A 15,987-nucleotide genomic window follows, 5' to 3' on the forward strand; every position below is an offset into this window, starting at 1 on the left:
AGCAGGTAACCTGGGAAGAGTATAGGGATACAGTCCAGTTGTACAGGGATGGGAGGGAGGCCAAGGTGAAACTGGAGCTGGACTTGGCAAGGGATGCAAAGAACAGGAAGGGGTTCTACAGGTGTGTAGGGACTTTTTACAAGAGCATGTAGTGACAGAACAAGGGGGAATAGCTTCAAACTGAAAGAGGGCAGGTTTAGATTAGATATTAGGAAGAAATTCTTTCCTATGAGGCACTGGAGCAGGGTGCCCAGAGAAGCTGTGGATGCCACATCCCTGGAAGTGTGCAAGTTGAATAGGGCCCTGAGCAACCTGGTCTAGTGGAAGGTGTCCCTGCCCATGGCTGGGGGGTCAGAACTTGATGGTGTTTCAGGTTTCTTCCAAAGCAAACCATTCCATGATTCTATGAAGTGAAAGCTTCATAGAAGCTGTCCCTTTAACAGAAGCTGTTTAATCAGCTGGATACTGGCAGAAAACATCCTGAACATCTCCTTCAGTTTCTAATTTAGAATCACAAAGTGCATCATCAGCTATTCAGCAGGAAACAGCAGGAAAGCTTACTTGGGCTTTGAAGTACTCATCTGCTCTGTTAACATACAGACCATATTGAGTATACAGCAATGCAGTGTACCCCAAATGATGATGAGAGGAGAAAAGCAGGCAGAGGGAAGATGATTTTCAGAAAGATCAAGGGCAGGAAATCCAGGGACAGCCATTCTTTTGAGGAAATCCAGGTTTTCTCTGGCCTCCTCTAAGAACAGTATAGTTTTAAGCTGCCTTTGTCTAACTTAAAATACCCACAGAACCAAGGGAACCATAGGCCATGTACTACTGTATTAGAAGTGTTCCCACCACTAGGTGTCAGCCCAATTTAACATATGCACAAATTTCTTTAAATTAACTTTTATTTTTCTTATACTTAAATACTTTAAAATGAAAATATTTTTGAAAGGCAAGTAGATTACCTGCTTTCAGAAAGGTACATTTCATAGAATCATTTAGAGTGAAAAAGTCTTTTAAAACTATCGAGTTCAATCATTAACCCAGCCCTGCCAAGTCCACCATTAACCATGACCCTAAGGGCCACATCAACATGTCTTTTAAATATCCCCAGGGATGGTGAATTAACCACTTCCCTGGACTGCCCATTCCAGGGCTTGGACAACCCCTTCAGGGAAGAAATTTTTCTCAATTTCCCACCTAAACCTCCCCTCACACAACTTGAGGACATTTCCTCTTGTTCTATCACTTGCTAGTTGGGAGAAGACATTGACCCCCACTTGGCTACAGCCCCCTTTCAGGCAGTTGTAGAGATCAACAAGGTCTCCCCTGAGCTCCCTTTTCACCAGACTGAACAGCCCCAGCTCCCTCAGCTGCTCCTCATAAGACTTGTGCTCCAGACTCTCCACCAGCTTCACTGCCATTCCCTGGACTTGCTCCAGCACCTCAGTGTCTTTCTTGCAGTGAGAGGCCCAAAACTGAGCACAGGATTTGAGGTGCAGCCTCACCAGAGCCGAGTAGAGGGTGACAATCATTGCCCTGGTCCTGCTGGTGTATTTCTGATCAAGGCCAGGATGCCATTTGCCTTCTTGGCCATACACAGGCTCATGTTCAGCTGCTGTTGGCCAGTACCTCCAGATCTTCCAGTGGGTAGATCTCCAAACACTCAGCTCCAGCCTTCAGCACTCCATTGTTGAGGGGTTGTTGAGACCAAGGTGCAGCACTCAGCACTTCACCTTGTGGAACCTCACACAATTGCTCTTGGCCCATCAATCCTGTCCAGCCTGTCCAGTGTCCTCTGCAGAGTCTTCCCACCCTCCAGCAGATCAGCATTTCCACTTTGGTGCCAACTTGTCACAAACTGACAGGAAGCACTTGATCCCCTTGTGCAGATCATTGGATCAGCCCTGTCTAATACCTTTATCAAATACTGACCCCTGGGGAGCTTCACTTGTGAGCAGCCACCCCCTGGATGTATCACCATGCACCACCACTCTCTGGGCCCAGCCATCAGCCAGTTCCCTACCCAGCAAAGAGAGTGCCTGCTCAAGCCCATCCATTTGGAAGCTGTGAAAATGATGGACCTTCACTTACAGAGAGCAGTGAACAAGTATGGGCCTATTCACAGTACTTAATCTTTTTAAAATTTAAATCCCTGATAGCTAAAATGAGAGCTTAAAAGGTTGAGGTAGAATACCTGCTCTGCCACTGTTTTCTGAAGCAATGAATTCATTAACACCACAGAGCCCCTGCTGGTTACAACATAAAAGCAGAGGGACCATTTATCAGCATTTTGTCCAGGGGTGAATCAAATAACTGTCATATCACTTCTGAACAGGCTCTGTCTGAGCACTTTCTGTCATTCAAATTAACACCACCCCCTCTCCAGCTGCAGGGTTAAAACACACGGAGTGGGGATGCAACAATGGAAAGAATATTTATTCAGAGTATTATGCCTTCAGTGATAAATATGCATGGGCTCTTCAAAGCAGATTTCAAAACCAAAAAAAGGTGGTTATAAAGTCTTGTGTAATTAAATTTTCATTCTCCTCTCTGGGGGAAGTATGATGAGACAAAACTGAATGGGTAAAAATGGACCTGACTGACATTGCTCTCTGTCAGAAATGGCTTGCAAAGGAAAGTCCCCAGGCAATACCTAACACAGCTCCTGCAGGCTCACCAGGTGGTGTAAAGCACTGCAAATAAAATAATGGAAGAGCAGGAAGAAGGAGAAAAAAACCAACAAAAGACAAACAACAACAAAAAAACCTCAGGAAAAAACAACCAAACAAAAAAACATTCAGAACCTTCCCCACAAAATCCCAAACTCACTCTCACATATGTTCCTTCCCACAAAACCAAACAGAAAGAAAATCCAAAGAGAGTTCAGCCCTGAAAAAGCCCAACTGAACTAGCAATGATCCAAGGAAAAGAACTGTTCCAGAAAAACACCTTCCTTCCCAGCAATGCAGAAACAACAGCCTACAGTCTTTCCTTGCACACAGCCTCCCTCTCCTGTCAAAAATATGAAGTTTCAGTTCTGAAAAATACTTGTATCACACTGCAACATACAGGCCTTTCACAGCTGACCCAGAATCCCTCTGCATCCTGATATCTGACCCTATTAGCACCATAAAACATTTAAATCAGTGTCAACACCAAAGCTAGGAAGGGTGAAGAAATGAGAGACCTGCTACACAGCTGATAGCAAAAGCCAATCAGAGATGGATAATATCAAGGACAGAGTGAATTAAAACATGTAGCAGAAAATTTTATTCCAAATATGAAAATATGTATAGCCAAGAGAGTGAAACGGGCCCAAGACAAGAGAATTATTTTCAGAAGAGACATTAGAGATGACTGAGAACAGAAGGCAAAAACAGCCCCTTAACAACTCACATCAACCTGGACCTCCAACCTGGATTTCATTTCTAAAACAAATCCTAGGAATGGGATGAGACTTAGGCCCAGACATGGGCCACGACTCAGACAAAAAGTTCCTGAGGGTCTTCTAGTGTGTTCTCTAGCAGCTTGCCCTTTCCTTTGGAGTCCCCTTTGCAGCCTTATACCAACAGAAGCTCCTATCCCAATCAACTTCTACATGGACCTAAAACAAAATACAGTTTTGTTACAGCCAAATCTAACATTGTGGTCACTTAGAAATTTCTCTAACTGTCAATGCATCCTCTAGTCACATATGACACTGATTTCAAGAAAATATAACAATATGCATTATACATTGGATGATGAGGCCATGGAAATTGCTAAATCAAACCAGAAGACTGTATGATGTGGAATTTCACCCTGTTGCCAAAAAGAAATGGAGTCCCTGTCTTTGGAGGTGTTTAAAATAAAAAGATGTGACACTTAGTGCCCTGGTCTAGTTGAAAAGGTGGTGTTAGTCATAGGTTGGACTCAATGATCTCAAAGATCTTCTCCAACCCAGTTAATTCTGTGGCTCTGTACAGTCTTTTCAAACTATGTGCATAAAACAACACAACATGCTATAGGTGATAGAGAACAGAAGATGTGGAATGAACACACCGAGACCCAACAAAAAAAGAAGAAATTGTTTAAATTAGTTAAAGAACTGGTCATCATGTAAGCCATCCATACTCAATGATGGAACATTAGAAAGAGGTCAGAAATATATGAAACTTCCAGAGCAGAAACATATTTAAGAGGTGCTCCAAAGATAAAAGTCTTTTGCCCTTTCCTCATGCTAAGAATGACATTCAGACAACTACATCCCTTTACTATCAGACCTCAATTTTCCTGCCAGACAACAACACAAGATAGCTCAGTCACAATCTCTAATCACTTCTACAGATCATACAATGGTTTGGGTTGGAAGGGGACTTTGAAGACTATCTCATTCCAACTTTCCTTCTGTGGGCTGGGATACTCTCCACTAGACCAGGTTGCTCAGAGCCCTATCCAACCTGGCTTTGAGCATCCCCAGGGATAGGACATCCATTACTTCCCCAGGCAGCCTCACCACCCCCACAATAAAGACTTTTTTCCCTAGTATTCAACCTAAACCTTCTGGTTTTGAATTTGAACCCATTCTAGCCATTCATTCTGGTGAAGATACATTAATATCTTCACTGGATTTTCCCAGAAAAATCCTGGAAAACTACAATAGAGATGCTTACCAAGATTACCTCATTCTTTCCATTCTCCTCTTATCTAAGTAATTAATATGCTTCAGAAGACTTTTGCCAAACTCTACCAGACCTCCAGAGACTTAGCAGAAGCTGGCATTGTCTCCAACCAGCACTCCAGGGAACTGCTCCCTGCAGAGGAATGAACCTTGGGAGACATGTTGGAAGATCAGGGTTTGAGACACCTGATCTCTAGAAGTTAGTTCCTGTATTTCTTCAGGAACCTCAGAAACACTAGCACAGTTTTTTATTCTTTGCCAACATAAGTGGAAAGAAGAGGAAACAATAACTCAGGCTCAAGCTGTCTAGCTCAGGAATCTATAATTGCAACAAGGTGTTTACTGAAGGAACTAAGAGTGATCCAGGACTTTGAGCCAGCTGTGAGCTGGAACAAGCAGAGAGACTTCAACTACACAATAGTTACTATCGAGGTTCACAGAAGATACACACTGAAGATTTCAGGCGTCTCTGGGGTCAGGCAAGAGCAATGTGGTGGGGGCCAAAAAGGACTGTGGGGAGTTGACCTCACTGGGCACCAGCTTCTCAGCAAAGCCAGTCGCTAACTCACGTTCTTATCTAGAGGAGGAAGAGAAAACTTTGTAAAAGGCTCACGGGTCAAGATAAGGACAGGAAGAGATCACTCACCAATCACCATTACAGGCAAAACAGACTCAGCTGGGGGAAATTAGTTTATTGCCAAACAAATTAGAGTAGGGCAATTAGAGATGGAAATGAAGTCTTAAAACACCTTCACCTCACCCCTCCCTTCTTCCCAGGCTCCGCTCCACACCCTTCCACAGGGTAGAGCCTTTCAGGAACAGACTGCCCCAGCGCAGGTATCCCACAGGACCACAAATGCTTTCCCCCACCAAAGCTCACCCAACCCAGAAACCAAACCCACCCGTTCCACAGCGCCCCTCGGCCGGTGTTTACAGCGCGGCGCTGCTGGGCAGACCGGGTCCGGCTCGGCAGCTCCATTGGGCGGCTCTCTCGTCAATCACTGTGAGGGGGAGCTGCCCGCGGGTCCGTTCTGCTTGCCGGGCGCTTGCGCGGGGCCCTCGGGCGTTTCCCAGAGGTTACCGGGGGCCGCCCGTCCGCCCGCGGGGCCGGTCCTTGGCCGTGTCCATGGAGCGGCGCCGTGGGAGGGGCCGGAGGCCGCGGCAGGGGCGGCTCGGCAGGGCCGGGTGACGGCGGCCGGGCGGCGGCACTGCGGGGCTGCAGCAGCGGGACGGGCCCGCACCGCCCAGCCCGGCCCAGCCCTGCGCTCGTCCCGCCGACCGGCGGATGGGCACAGCGAGGGCAGCGGCTCGGCCATGGCCAGCGGCGGCCCCGAGGAGGGAGAGGCGGTGGCGGGGGAGGAACAAGCCCTGAGGAAGCTGGTCGTCCGGCTCCAGAACGTCCAGGAGAGGAAGCGGCTGGAGACGCTGGTGCAGACCCTGAGCGACCTGCTGGAGCTGGCGGCCCGGCAGAGCGGTGAGCGCCCTGCCCTGCCTTGCCCTGCCCTGCCTTGCCCTGTCCCGCCCGCTGCCGGTCGCTAACGCGGTCTCTCTGTCGCTCTCTGTCCCCTCACAGCTCCCCGGCTCTTCAGCGGCAAAAACGTCCACGTGCCCCTGCTGCTGGTGGTGGATCTGTACCCGGGAGCGGCGGGCGTGCAGCAGGTCAGGGGCCGGGGCCGGGGCCGCTGCCCCGCTCCGGCTGCGCTCCGCGGGATGAGCGAGCGCCGGGCCCTTCCCGGGATAAAAGTTCTTGTTCCGCTTGTTGATTTCTCCTTATCTTGCCGTGTGTCTCCTGGGCCGCTTCGTGAAGTGCTCTGAGCTGTAGAAGGGCGGCTGTCACCGCTGGCATTTAAAGGGACCAAGCGTTCCAACTTATTGCAGACGCCGCTGGCTGCGTCTCTGTTTTTACCGGCAGAAGGAGGCGAAATAGGAAATAAGAATTAAGCCATGTGAATGCTGTGTAATGTAGGGTTCTAAATTACCAGTGTTATCTAATATAATTTTGACGTGTGCATATTGAATCTTGCCATGGTTAGACAAACTTCTGCAAAGCATGATTCACTCTGAATTTGTATATATGTAGCCATGTCCTTGAGACTTGTGCTAGCACACGTTTTTAAAGGTGGGAGGGAATATTTTAGCTAAGAGTAAGTTCTGCAATTTAAGGTTCTGCCTGCCTGCTCCTGTAATTTAACATTGGCCCATTTGGACTAGGTGTGGCACTTGGACAATTTGATGTTATACTTATGGTACAGCTGCCAGACTTGTCAAACAAACCAGCTTCTTCCTGGCAGGCATATATTAATATCTGACTATACTATGCATAGAGGATGTTTATAAGCTCCAGATTTCTGTGCAACTCACTTGATGCTTTTTTTTTAATTATTAAGCAGTATGAATATGAAGCTGCAGTGTTTTTCAAGATAAAGCTCATTAGTTTAGAAAACCTCTGCCCAGAAGCCTAAACTTGGAAGTAAAACATCAATCATAACAAGAAGTAGATGTGAAATGATAGCACAAGACTCTCAGAATTGCATAAAGAAGACACTGATTAACTTTCATTTTAACTCTCTTAAAATACTTTATTCTAATGAATAATTTTAAAATTAATTTTAATCTTCTACCTGCCTACATTTGCAGTCATACAGTGTTTCAGTTCAGAAGTTCTGGACCTCCTTTGCATTACTATGTTGTGTTGCAGTGGGAAATTCATAGCCAGTGCAAAGCTCAAATCCCATTCCTCATAAAATGTCTTGGGCAGCTGTTCTTTCACATTCAGTTCTGATGTTTACAAACATTAACACTATGTAAGTAGATCTCTGTCTTCTTGCTTCATTCACTTCTATTTCTTTGTAATCTTTGTGAATAAATTCTCACTTTACAGCAGTGGTGAAGTAATGAGGTCCTGATTTCAGTGCAGTCTCTTTGCACTTCTAATGAAATTTTATTGAATGAATAATTAATCATCCTTCTTTTACTTTTGGTATTTAAAAAAAAATAGACTCACACAAGAGAATAAACGCAGTCACAGACATACCTGTCTGTGAGAAGTGAGAATTTTCTTCACTCCCCTCCTTAACAGGTTACAAAGCATTGTGGGTTGATGTTGGAACCCTGGATGCTGTTCCACTAACTTGTACAGGGTTAATTTAGTACATCAATATTGCAAGTCTGGCCCAGGTCAGACTGCAGGCATAAACCCTGCAAGCTCCTTCAGCAACAGGAAGATACTGGTGTGGAAAGCCAGTAGCTCCTGTAAGTAAAATATATATCTTTAAGTAAATAGGATAGTTTTCTGCAGTTTCTCTGGCAATGATTGGAGCAGCTTAGAAACTCTAGAGCAAAATATGAGTGCACTTGAGTAAAGAGCAGTCAGCAGTGCTTTATTCTCTTACATGGGTGGGACCCAATGTAATATAAATTAATTGCATGCTAACAACAAAAAGGGTCAGATTTAAAAATAATGAGTCTCATTGCTGCTACCAACTGTTTCTGTACATAGGGACCTGTTTAAATCTTTATAAGAACATCTTCTTTTGCTTTATTTCCCTTCCTTGTAACCTTTAGGATTTCTGTTTTTTAAAAGACCCTTGCTTTCTTAGTTAATCCTCAAACAGCTAAAAAGCTCTGTTACCTCAGGTTGTGATTTTAATGTTGTAAAATAGACCACATATCAGCAGGTCAGATGTTTCCATTGGTCTTCTCTGGATCCACAGTTCTGACAAATGTTGTCAATACTTGGAGTCCTGACAATCCAAATAAAAATATTCAATGGGAATATAAAATTCATCAGAAACAGTTAATACAGAAAGGAATTTCCTAAAGTTATTAAGCAAGTTTTCATCAGATTTTAAATTTTATAGGAACAATTAACATGCTCTTATAAAGTGAGACTTGTAAAATAAAATGTTTTCTAAGGAATAAGCAATTTATCAATTGATAGTTACCTCTACAAAGTTTTTGAAATTTGTACCTGATTGACTGTCACCAATAAACTCTGTTTTGCTTGCAATATGGAAAATTAAGGAATTTTATATCTTCATCTTGGACCAATGGTTACTAAGACCTACATTTTGTACCTGCATTTAGTTAGGACTCAGTTATACAGACCACTCTGAATGTCCACAGTAAGTGGTTTGTAGTCTCATGCAGGGCAGCTTGCTGTCCAAGGAAAAATGTATGGAAACTGGCTCATAGTCAAGCTCAGTCTGCAAACATTGAGGTTGTATTTGGCTTAAAATGTTTGTTTCTTCAAATCTCAACTGAAACAGAAACAAAAGTACTGCAGATTTGGGCTGTGCTAACACTGCAACCAAGTATGTGAAAGACAAAAGTGGAATTCTGGTCCCCAGGGAGCTGCCTCACCTTTGCACACTCTACAAAGCTTTCAGGAAAGATCTCTAAATTCAAGCTTATGCTGTTCCTGTGGGTGACTCTACACTACCAGGCTTGTAATTCCATGTCTCTAATCTTACTGATTGCAGGGTTAGGGATTGTGCACTTTATATGAACTTTGCTGTTAAACTCTTTGGAGGTAGCCATTTACATTCCTGTTGTTGCCTGTCCCATCTTGACCTCTTTGCTTTACATAACTCTTCTGTGAAAAAGTGATCCAGTTATGTATAGAGTCTTTGTGACATATTATCTTCTGCCTTGACTCTATTCTTAAAGCACAGAGGCCTGCTTCCACCTTTTTATTTACTTATAGGCTCAAGGAAACTCACATGCCTTATTCAAATTCCTTTCTGTAAAATCTGCCTCATCTTGACTTTTGACATTTCACAGTTCACTACTTTTCTTTCAATCCAGAGGGATTTTCTTTCATCAGTTGTTTCTTTGTACAGATTTTGCTTACTGCTTCCTCACTGCAGCCTATTCAGTCATATCAGCCTGTAAAAATTCATAGGAGAGCAGATTTCTCCAATACAGAAGATCAAAGAGGAGCATTTTTAGCTTTTGGCATTATTTACAGATGTTTGAAAGTCCAAGAATTTGCATTGGATGAAATAGGTAGATATTAAGAATAAATACATTGGGTTTAGTTGTCTTTCACTCCTTATGATCTCAAAACTTCTACTGCCTTCATTACAGTTTGAAAGCACACACTACTGAGGGTTGATGGCAAGAATATGAAATGTGTAGTAATTGTTTATGCATCTCATCCCCATTTAAAGGATTGAATGCCTTTAAAAACCTATACTTTATCCTTACAATTTGCAATTAAATTGCAAGTTCTTACGAAAACAGACATTTTTTATTACAATACACCTGCAGTAGTGCAGGGGTTTTCCCTGACCAATGATAAAATGCTATGGATCACATCACATCATATCTTTCTGTCTGTCAGCAACTCATTTAACTGTGTGCCCTTTATCCTCAAGCAGTGCTGAAGCAGATTGAGAGTGATGTGTTCCTGCAAGCAATGCAATCAGAATCATTAGCATATGTTTTACTTCCCTCTTTTAACTTTCCATGCCATTTGTTTTGTGTTAATTAGTTTTCCCTTACTGATTTAGCTAGGTAACAGAACAGCTGTCTTGCAAAAGCCAAGGATATTAGAATACAATGTAGAAGTTCCAAGCAGAATATTTATTCTAAAATAGCTGCATTTTTATTTTACAGATGGGATGGTCACTTCTTTGTAAATTAATAGAAATTTGTCCAAGTACTCTACAAAACATAGCTCCTAAGGATGTTGGGAAGGACTGGGAAGTACTGGGTGTTCACCAGTAAGTATTTTGTATGCAGAGTCTGCCAGAATGCTTGGTCATTTTGGCATCATATATGTGCAATGAAATATATAAAGTTATTACATCAGCTTTTTTGGTGCATTTGCAAAAGTGATTTGGGTTGTTTTTCATGAGCAAGAAATAACTGAGCTGAAGCTGCACATGCTGACTACAATTTCTTTGGCTTGTTAATTGACTGAAAGTTATCCTGAGAGCTGGAGATACTGCTGCTCATTCTCAGGTCCCAGAAAAATTACTTTCTGGGACTGATCTTTCCTACAGCCTCCTCAGCACCCACACAGTGTGTGCAGTTAACAAAGCATCCGTTTCAAACTCAAACTTCACTGAAGATCTGATGATAGCACTGCTGTACATGATTCTTTCTCAGTACCATCATTTTAGCCAGCTGTGTATCCCTGTGTGACATGTTGACAGTTTTCCTTGCTGTGGAGAGGCTGAGTGGGGGAGTGGACCCAGGCATTTCTGTTAGTGCCAAAGGCAGAACAAGCCAGCTAAATTATGTCTCATGTTCCTTGAGCATGGTTTGTACTGTGGGAATCAACACCATAACCAATACATGCTGTTTACAGCAAGGCAGGAAATAGTTACAATAGAGAAGAAAAGGTCATTTTTTTTATCAGGAGATTTTCCCTTTTGTGTGTGTAGTTATTTTGGGAGAATGGGAGTATTAAACTAGAAAAAGCATTTCTTTCTTTTGTCTTTCAGCTATGATCCAACTTGACTTCACTACAGTTATGTTTACAAATGGTAGTTTGCTATTGATTTAGGTGTTTTTGACAGACAGTGTAATGAATAATTAAATAGTTGCTGTCACTGTGAAAGAAAGAGAATTTCCTTCAGTGTATTTGCCTTCTTTCCATAAGCTTAAATAGACTTCTTGAGATGCTTTGTAATCTCTTATGTGGAACTTTCCTACAGCAGAAAAAATTTAGAAAGGTTTACATCCTTCTAGGTTATATTTGAAATGGGAGGATACATGGGAGGGAATTTTCTGAAAGTAAATTTGGAAAGTGGATGTTATGCCCGTAACTGATGTTATACCTCTCATCAGATTTTGCCTCCCATGTCTACTTTGGTCATCATAGCTACAACACTAGTGCTACCACAGAGGAAACTGGCAGCATCATAGTATGAAGGGAAAACAGTGATTCATTCCCCCTTATAAATTTAGACTTCAGCAAGGCAAACAACATCACTGCCAGACTGGAGTATGAAATTTGGATGAAACTTCAACTGCTGCTTATGTTTTTCAAGACAGGTCAAGAATATCAACTGAAGAATTACAAACTACTGCACAGTCTATTTTTAATATTAGATATTATATATGCAAAGATTCACATTTGAATATTAGTAAAATTGCTGAATCAAGCTCTCTAAAATAAGGAAAAGTAAAAAAAATAAAGTTTCTTTAGTTTTTTGTGTGTAAGTCTATACATTTTAATTTAGTTTTTAATTACAGTTCTCCCCTGCCCCCGATTTTGATATAGGCTTCATTTAGTGTGATATCAATGCTTTTAATTTATTTTTTTAAGAGGTGTTACAGATTTTTAGTCATTATTTTACAGATTGTAATTTGAGTAAAGTATGTTGAAAACATCTACTGATTGTTCTGTGCCCAGTTTGATACATGACCTGAATTTTACAGTACTTGGCATAGTTTGGCTCTCTGTTTAACAAGTCAGAGCAGATTACAGAAGGTACACAGAGTGCAACTGGCAGTCTAGGAAATGTTTCTTTTCAGTGGTTTGTCCAGCATCATGTAAGTGCTGTAGGGCTGAAACATAGGATAGAATACATCAAGATGCTGTTCAAGATCTTCATCTGGGAAGCTGCTGCCTTGGTTGTTGAGTGTAACTGAGCTCTTGCTGCAGGCAGAGCAGTGCTGTGCTGTCATCAGTCTGTAGTGAATATTAGAGGGCACTCTAATAATCTGCACTCAGACTGGTGCTCTGCAGGGTAACCACCTCCTAAATGTCCCTGCAGAATTAATTCATATAACTGACTAAAAAGTAAATTGGATGAGTTATACATCAGTATTTTAATGAACTATGATAATAGTTGAAATTCTAATATTACTTCATCAGTAACTTGAAAAAATATAAACTGAAATAAAAGTTTCTTTAAAAATTATTTGAGAGCTTTTTAATGTTTTGCTGATTTTTATAACTACTTCTGTTTTCAAAGTAAATGTTTGATAAAAAATTGTGTGTATCAGTATTTCTTTAGCTATAACTCTTTTTCCTTTTTTTTTTGTCTTTAATTTTTAGGCAGATTCTTAAAATGCTTACAGTCCACAAAGGAAATGTAAATCTTTCAGTTATAGGACTAAAAGCATTAAATCTACTCCTCATGTCAGGTATTGTGTACTTTACCTTCCTATTTCATCTAAGCCTTTAAAACACAGAGCTGATTTGAAGTGTGTGATTGTCCATGGCAGACTGGACTTTTTTCTCTATTTTACTCCATGAAGTCACTTGTCATTTGTACTTGTATACAAAATAATAAGAGTGCTATTTTGAACCTTTTTTTAACCAGGTAGGTATGAACTGTCTATAGGTGGTAAAGTTTTAGAACATCAGTACTATTGTAAAATGCTGCCTTAAGAGAAATCTTTGTCATGAGTTACACAAATCTGGATTTGAACTGTCAGAGTAAGCTTTAAGGACAGTATTAAAGAATTTTGGATTTTATGGTGTTTCAATGAAAATATTGATAAATAAATAGTGCAACATGTAATCTCTTCTGCTGTTCAGACATAATTGCTTTCCTGCTCTTGGAAGAAGAGGTGGATGTGTTTTCCTTGGTGTTTAATGCCATGCACACCTTCCCTAAAAATGAAGAGATCCAGCAGCATGGATGTAAAGCGTTACACAAACTTTTTGAGAAAGGTATTTTATGATGTTAGAAAAATGTATAGATTGGGAGGGATTACAGATTTTAATTTAAAGGCAATAAATGAATTTATGCATTCCAGATTGGTTTGTGAATTATGGCTGTTCTTAAATGAGCTAGCACAAAGCAGACTTTCCAAGAAATTTCACAAATTCTATAAATTAGAGCAATGAATATGACATCTTTTAAAAAATAAAAATGTCCCTTCATTTCTAAGTCCAAAATTAACTGAAAAGATGGGATTTAATGTTAGTCAGTAACTGGAATAAAGAAAAGTGGCATTTGATTTTAATTCTTAAAAACAGGATTGTGTATTTAAGACTGGTAAATTTTATTAATGTGAACAGTTCTAAAATCAAACAAAATGTTTGTACTTTAGAAAAATACTTTTTTTCTGCTTTTTACCCTGGCAATGCTAAAAATCGATCATGTGTCAATACAATATTCCCATTTATTCTGAAAAATGAACTCACCATGTATTGAATTTTTGCAGAAACCTCAGGAATTGTGCATGTTACAGCCAGAAGTCCCCTTGTTGTAGTCCCCTTGCTTTGAATTGAGTTTCTTGATTCAAAATGAATATTGAGAAATGCTATCACTCTGCTGTACTCTGCTTCAAAGATAATCTTCAGTTCTTCAGATTGGCTCTTTTTGGCACCATTCTCTCTTGATTTTTTAAGTCTTTCTCCCACATGTGTGCTTGGAATTATCTTCTCTGTTCCTTTTCCTCTTCCTGTCCCTAAATACTTTTGCCCTACTGTATTTTCTCTTCAGTCTCCACAACAGTCTGAACTTCTTATGTTTTTTGTAAGTGCCAGATTTTCACAGATCTAGCTGCAGGTACAGACCTGCATACCTTCTTCTTGATGGCATCACCAATGTGACAAGTTCCTAGGATGCTCCTGCCTTGTTTTCTCTACCTCTGAGGCACCTTGTCAGTTTTTGTTATGTGGATCTTTGCATAACCTTGTCTTTAACAAGATTCAGAAAACAATTCTGCTTGTGAAATTTAAGAGGTGCTCTTTCTCATCCTGGGTCAGTTCCCTTACCTGTGTCATTGCACAGCCACACAGTTATGTCAGTATGAATAACAGAGGCCAGGAAGGGAAAAACTTTAAGCCATTAAGGTAGGATTTTATTAAATGTGGTTTTATGGAAAAAAAGTCCATTATAAAAAAAATTTAAAAGAAACAGAAAAATTAAATCAATTCAGAGTATGCAAAATGGCATTCCCTAATTTTTTTCCCCATTGTATGCTTAGCTTTTCCCTCACTTGTAAATTGTCTTGGTTTGGACTGTCTGTGGAAACTTGGTTTGGACTAGCATTCTGTGAAAAAGGCTAAAAGACTTCTAAAATACAGATTCACAAGGTAGCATTTAAAAGTCAGAACTCAAATACATAAAGTGTAAGCTAGAAGAAGGTTTTTATAAAGTAGCTCAGTTTTTAGTTTAAAAAGCCATAATCATGGAAGATTATGTGTATGGACAGTACTTTACTTTCTGTGAAGCATAGAGAATAAATGCAAGGAAACTTGATAAAAACAGTTGTCTTTTCTCATGATGCATCAGGATAAGAATTATTTCCTCAAAACATACTGTATCTCTTGCCTTTCATTTTAGTTCCAGAAGAGCAGCTGACTGAATTTGTTGAAAGCAAAGATCATATGATCATACTGAAAGTTTTTAAAGAGTTTCCAGAGAAAGAAGAGGTGATCCTTCCTGCACTTTATTCATTACATTCCTTAGCTGGTCCACGTAAGTATTAGAAGTTATTTTTAATTCCTTTTCTCCCACAGTATGCACCAGCTCTTGCTTTCTGTAAGTGTAAAAAGTAATCTTTGTGTGATTGCAGAAAATCATTGAGAACTGGTTGGGAGTTGCCAGACAAATCATCTTCCTGTTTCCTTTGGGAAGTACCCTTTTTTTAAAATGGACTATTTTTTATATTTAACCATTGAAGCATAAATCCTTCCTAACAGAAAGATACTTCCACTTGGACTAAGTGGTAGCAAAGATGTTTATCGTGGTTGTAGAGACTTAAGTTTCAAGACCCTGTCCTGTCATCTTTTATTACTTGAAAAATAAGATACATTTATTGACTAAAAAAATCTTCTGTGAGTTTGGGTCACAGGTAAAGAATATTCTTGGCAAAATCTAATTGTACAAATTCAATGGCCAGGCCTGGGGAAAAATATCTGAGTTCAGACACCTGCTGTGGTCATTCAGTGGTGGCTGCAGTGGTGAGCACTGGTAGCACTGTGCATGTGGTGTCTTACAGTGTCCTCAGGTGTTGTGCAGTAAGACTGGAGGAAAATCTCTATGTTAGCTCTTGTCTTCCAGTAGCAGCAGTCCCTGTTCTATGGAAAATCAGTTCCTGACAAATGTGTGTGATGATTTGGGTCAATTTGTTGACAGCAATCTGATGTTGTTGACACAGAGGCAGGTTTTGTCAGTTTCCTGCTGACAAATTTGGGGAAGCACAGGGCAGGGTTCTGCTCTCTGTGTCTTTCATGAGGTGCATAATGTTGTACCTCCTGCAAGTGTGTTTTTACTTACAAAACCTCGCTTGCACATCCTGTCTGGCTCTATAGGAACTGTGCTAGCCCCATGAATGCCCACTGAACAAGAACTAGACTGAAGGGTCCTGCATTTCATCAAACTCCAAGCTATCTAGTTCCTGTTTCT

The 15,987-nt window shown here is 40.9% G+C and overlaps 1 protein-coding gene across 2 annotated transcripts in view; it reads left to right on the plus strand.

Moving 5' to 3' along the window:
- Nucleotides 1-5,913: 5,913 nt before the first annotated feature.
- The window catches only part of LRRK2 (leucine rich repeat kinase 2), a 61,818-nt gene continuing 51,744 nt past the window's right edge, over nucleotides 5,914-15,987 (plus strand). Inside the window, exons 1-6 of one of the 2 annotated variants that reach the window (XM_058022366.1) lie at nucleotides 5,914-6,137; nucleotides 6,237-6,322; nucleotides 10,283-10,389; nucleotides 12,678-12,766; nucleotides 13,164-13,298; nucleotides 14,923-15,057. In XM_058022366.1, coding sequence (XP_057878349.1) covers nucleotides 5,978-6,137; nucleotides 6,237-6,322; nucleotides 10,283-10,389; nucleotides 12,678-12,766; nucleotides 13,164-13,298; nucleotides 14,923-15,057 — 712 coding nt within the window. In that variant the 5' untranslated portion in view covers nucleotides 5,914-5,977. Of the gene's footprint in view, nucleotides 6,138-6,236; nucleotides 7,916-10,282; nucleotides 10,390-12,677; nucleotides 12,767-13,163; nucleotides 13,299-14,922; nucleotides 15,058-15,987 lie in introns of those variants that run through there. The other variant, XM_058022367.1, reaches the window with a different exon arrangement.

The sequence above is a fragment of the Melospiza georgiana genome, chromosome 4, assembly GCF_028018845.1.
Source record: "Melospiza georgiana isolate bMelGeo1 chromosome 4, bMelGeo1.pri, whole genome shotgun sequence".
In the NCBI taxonomy this organism is placed as follows: domain Eukaryota; kingdom Metazoa; phylum Chordata; class Aves; order Passeriformes; family Passerellidae; genus Melospiza; species Melospiza georgiana.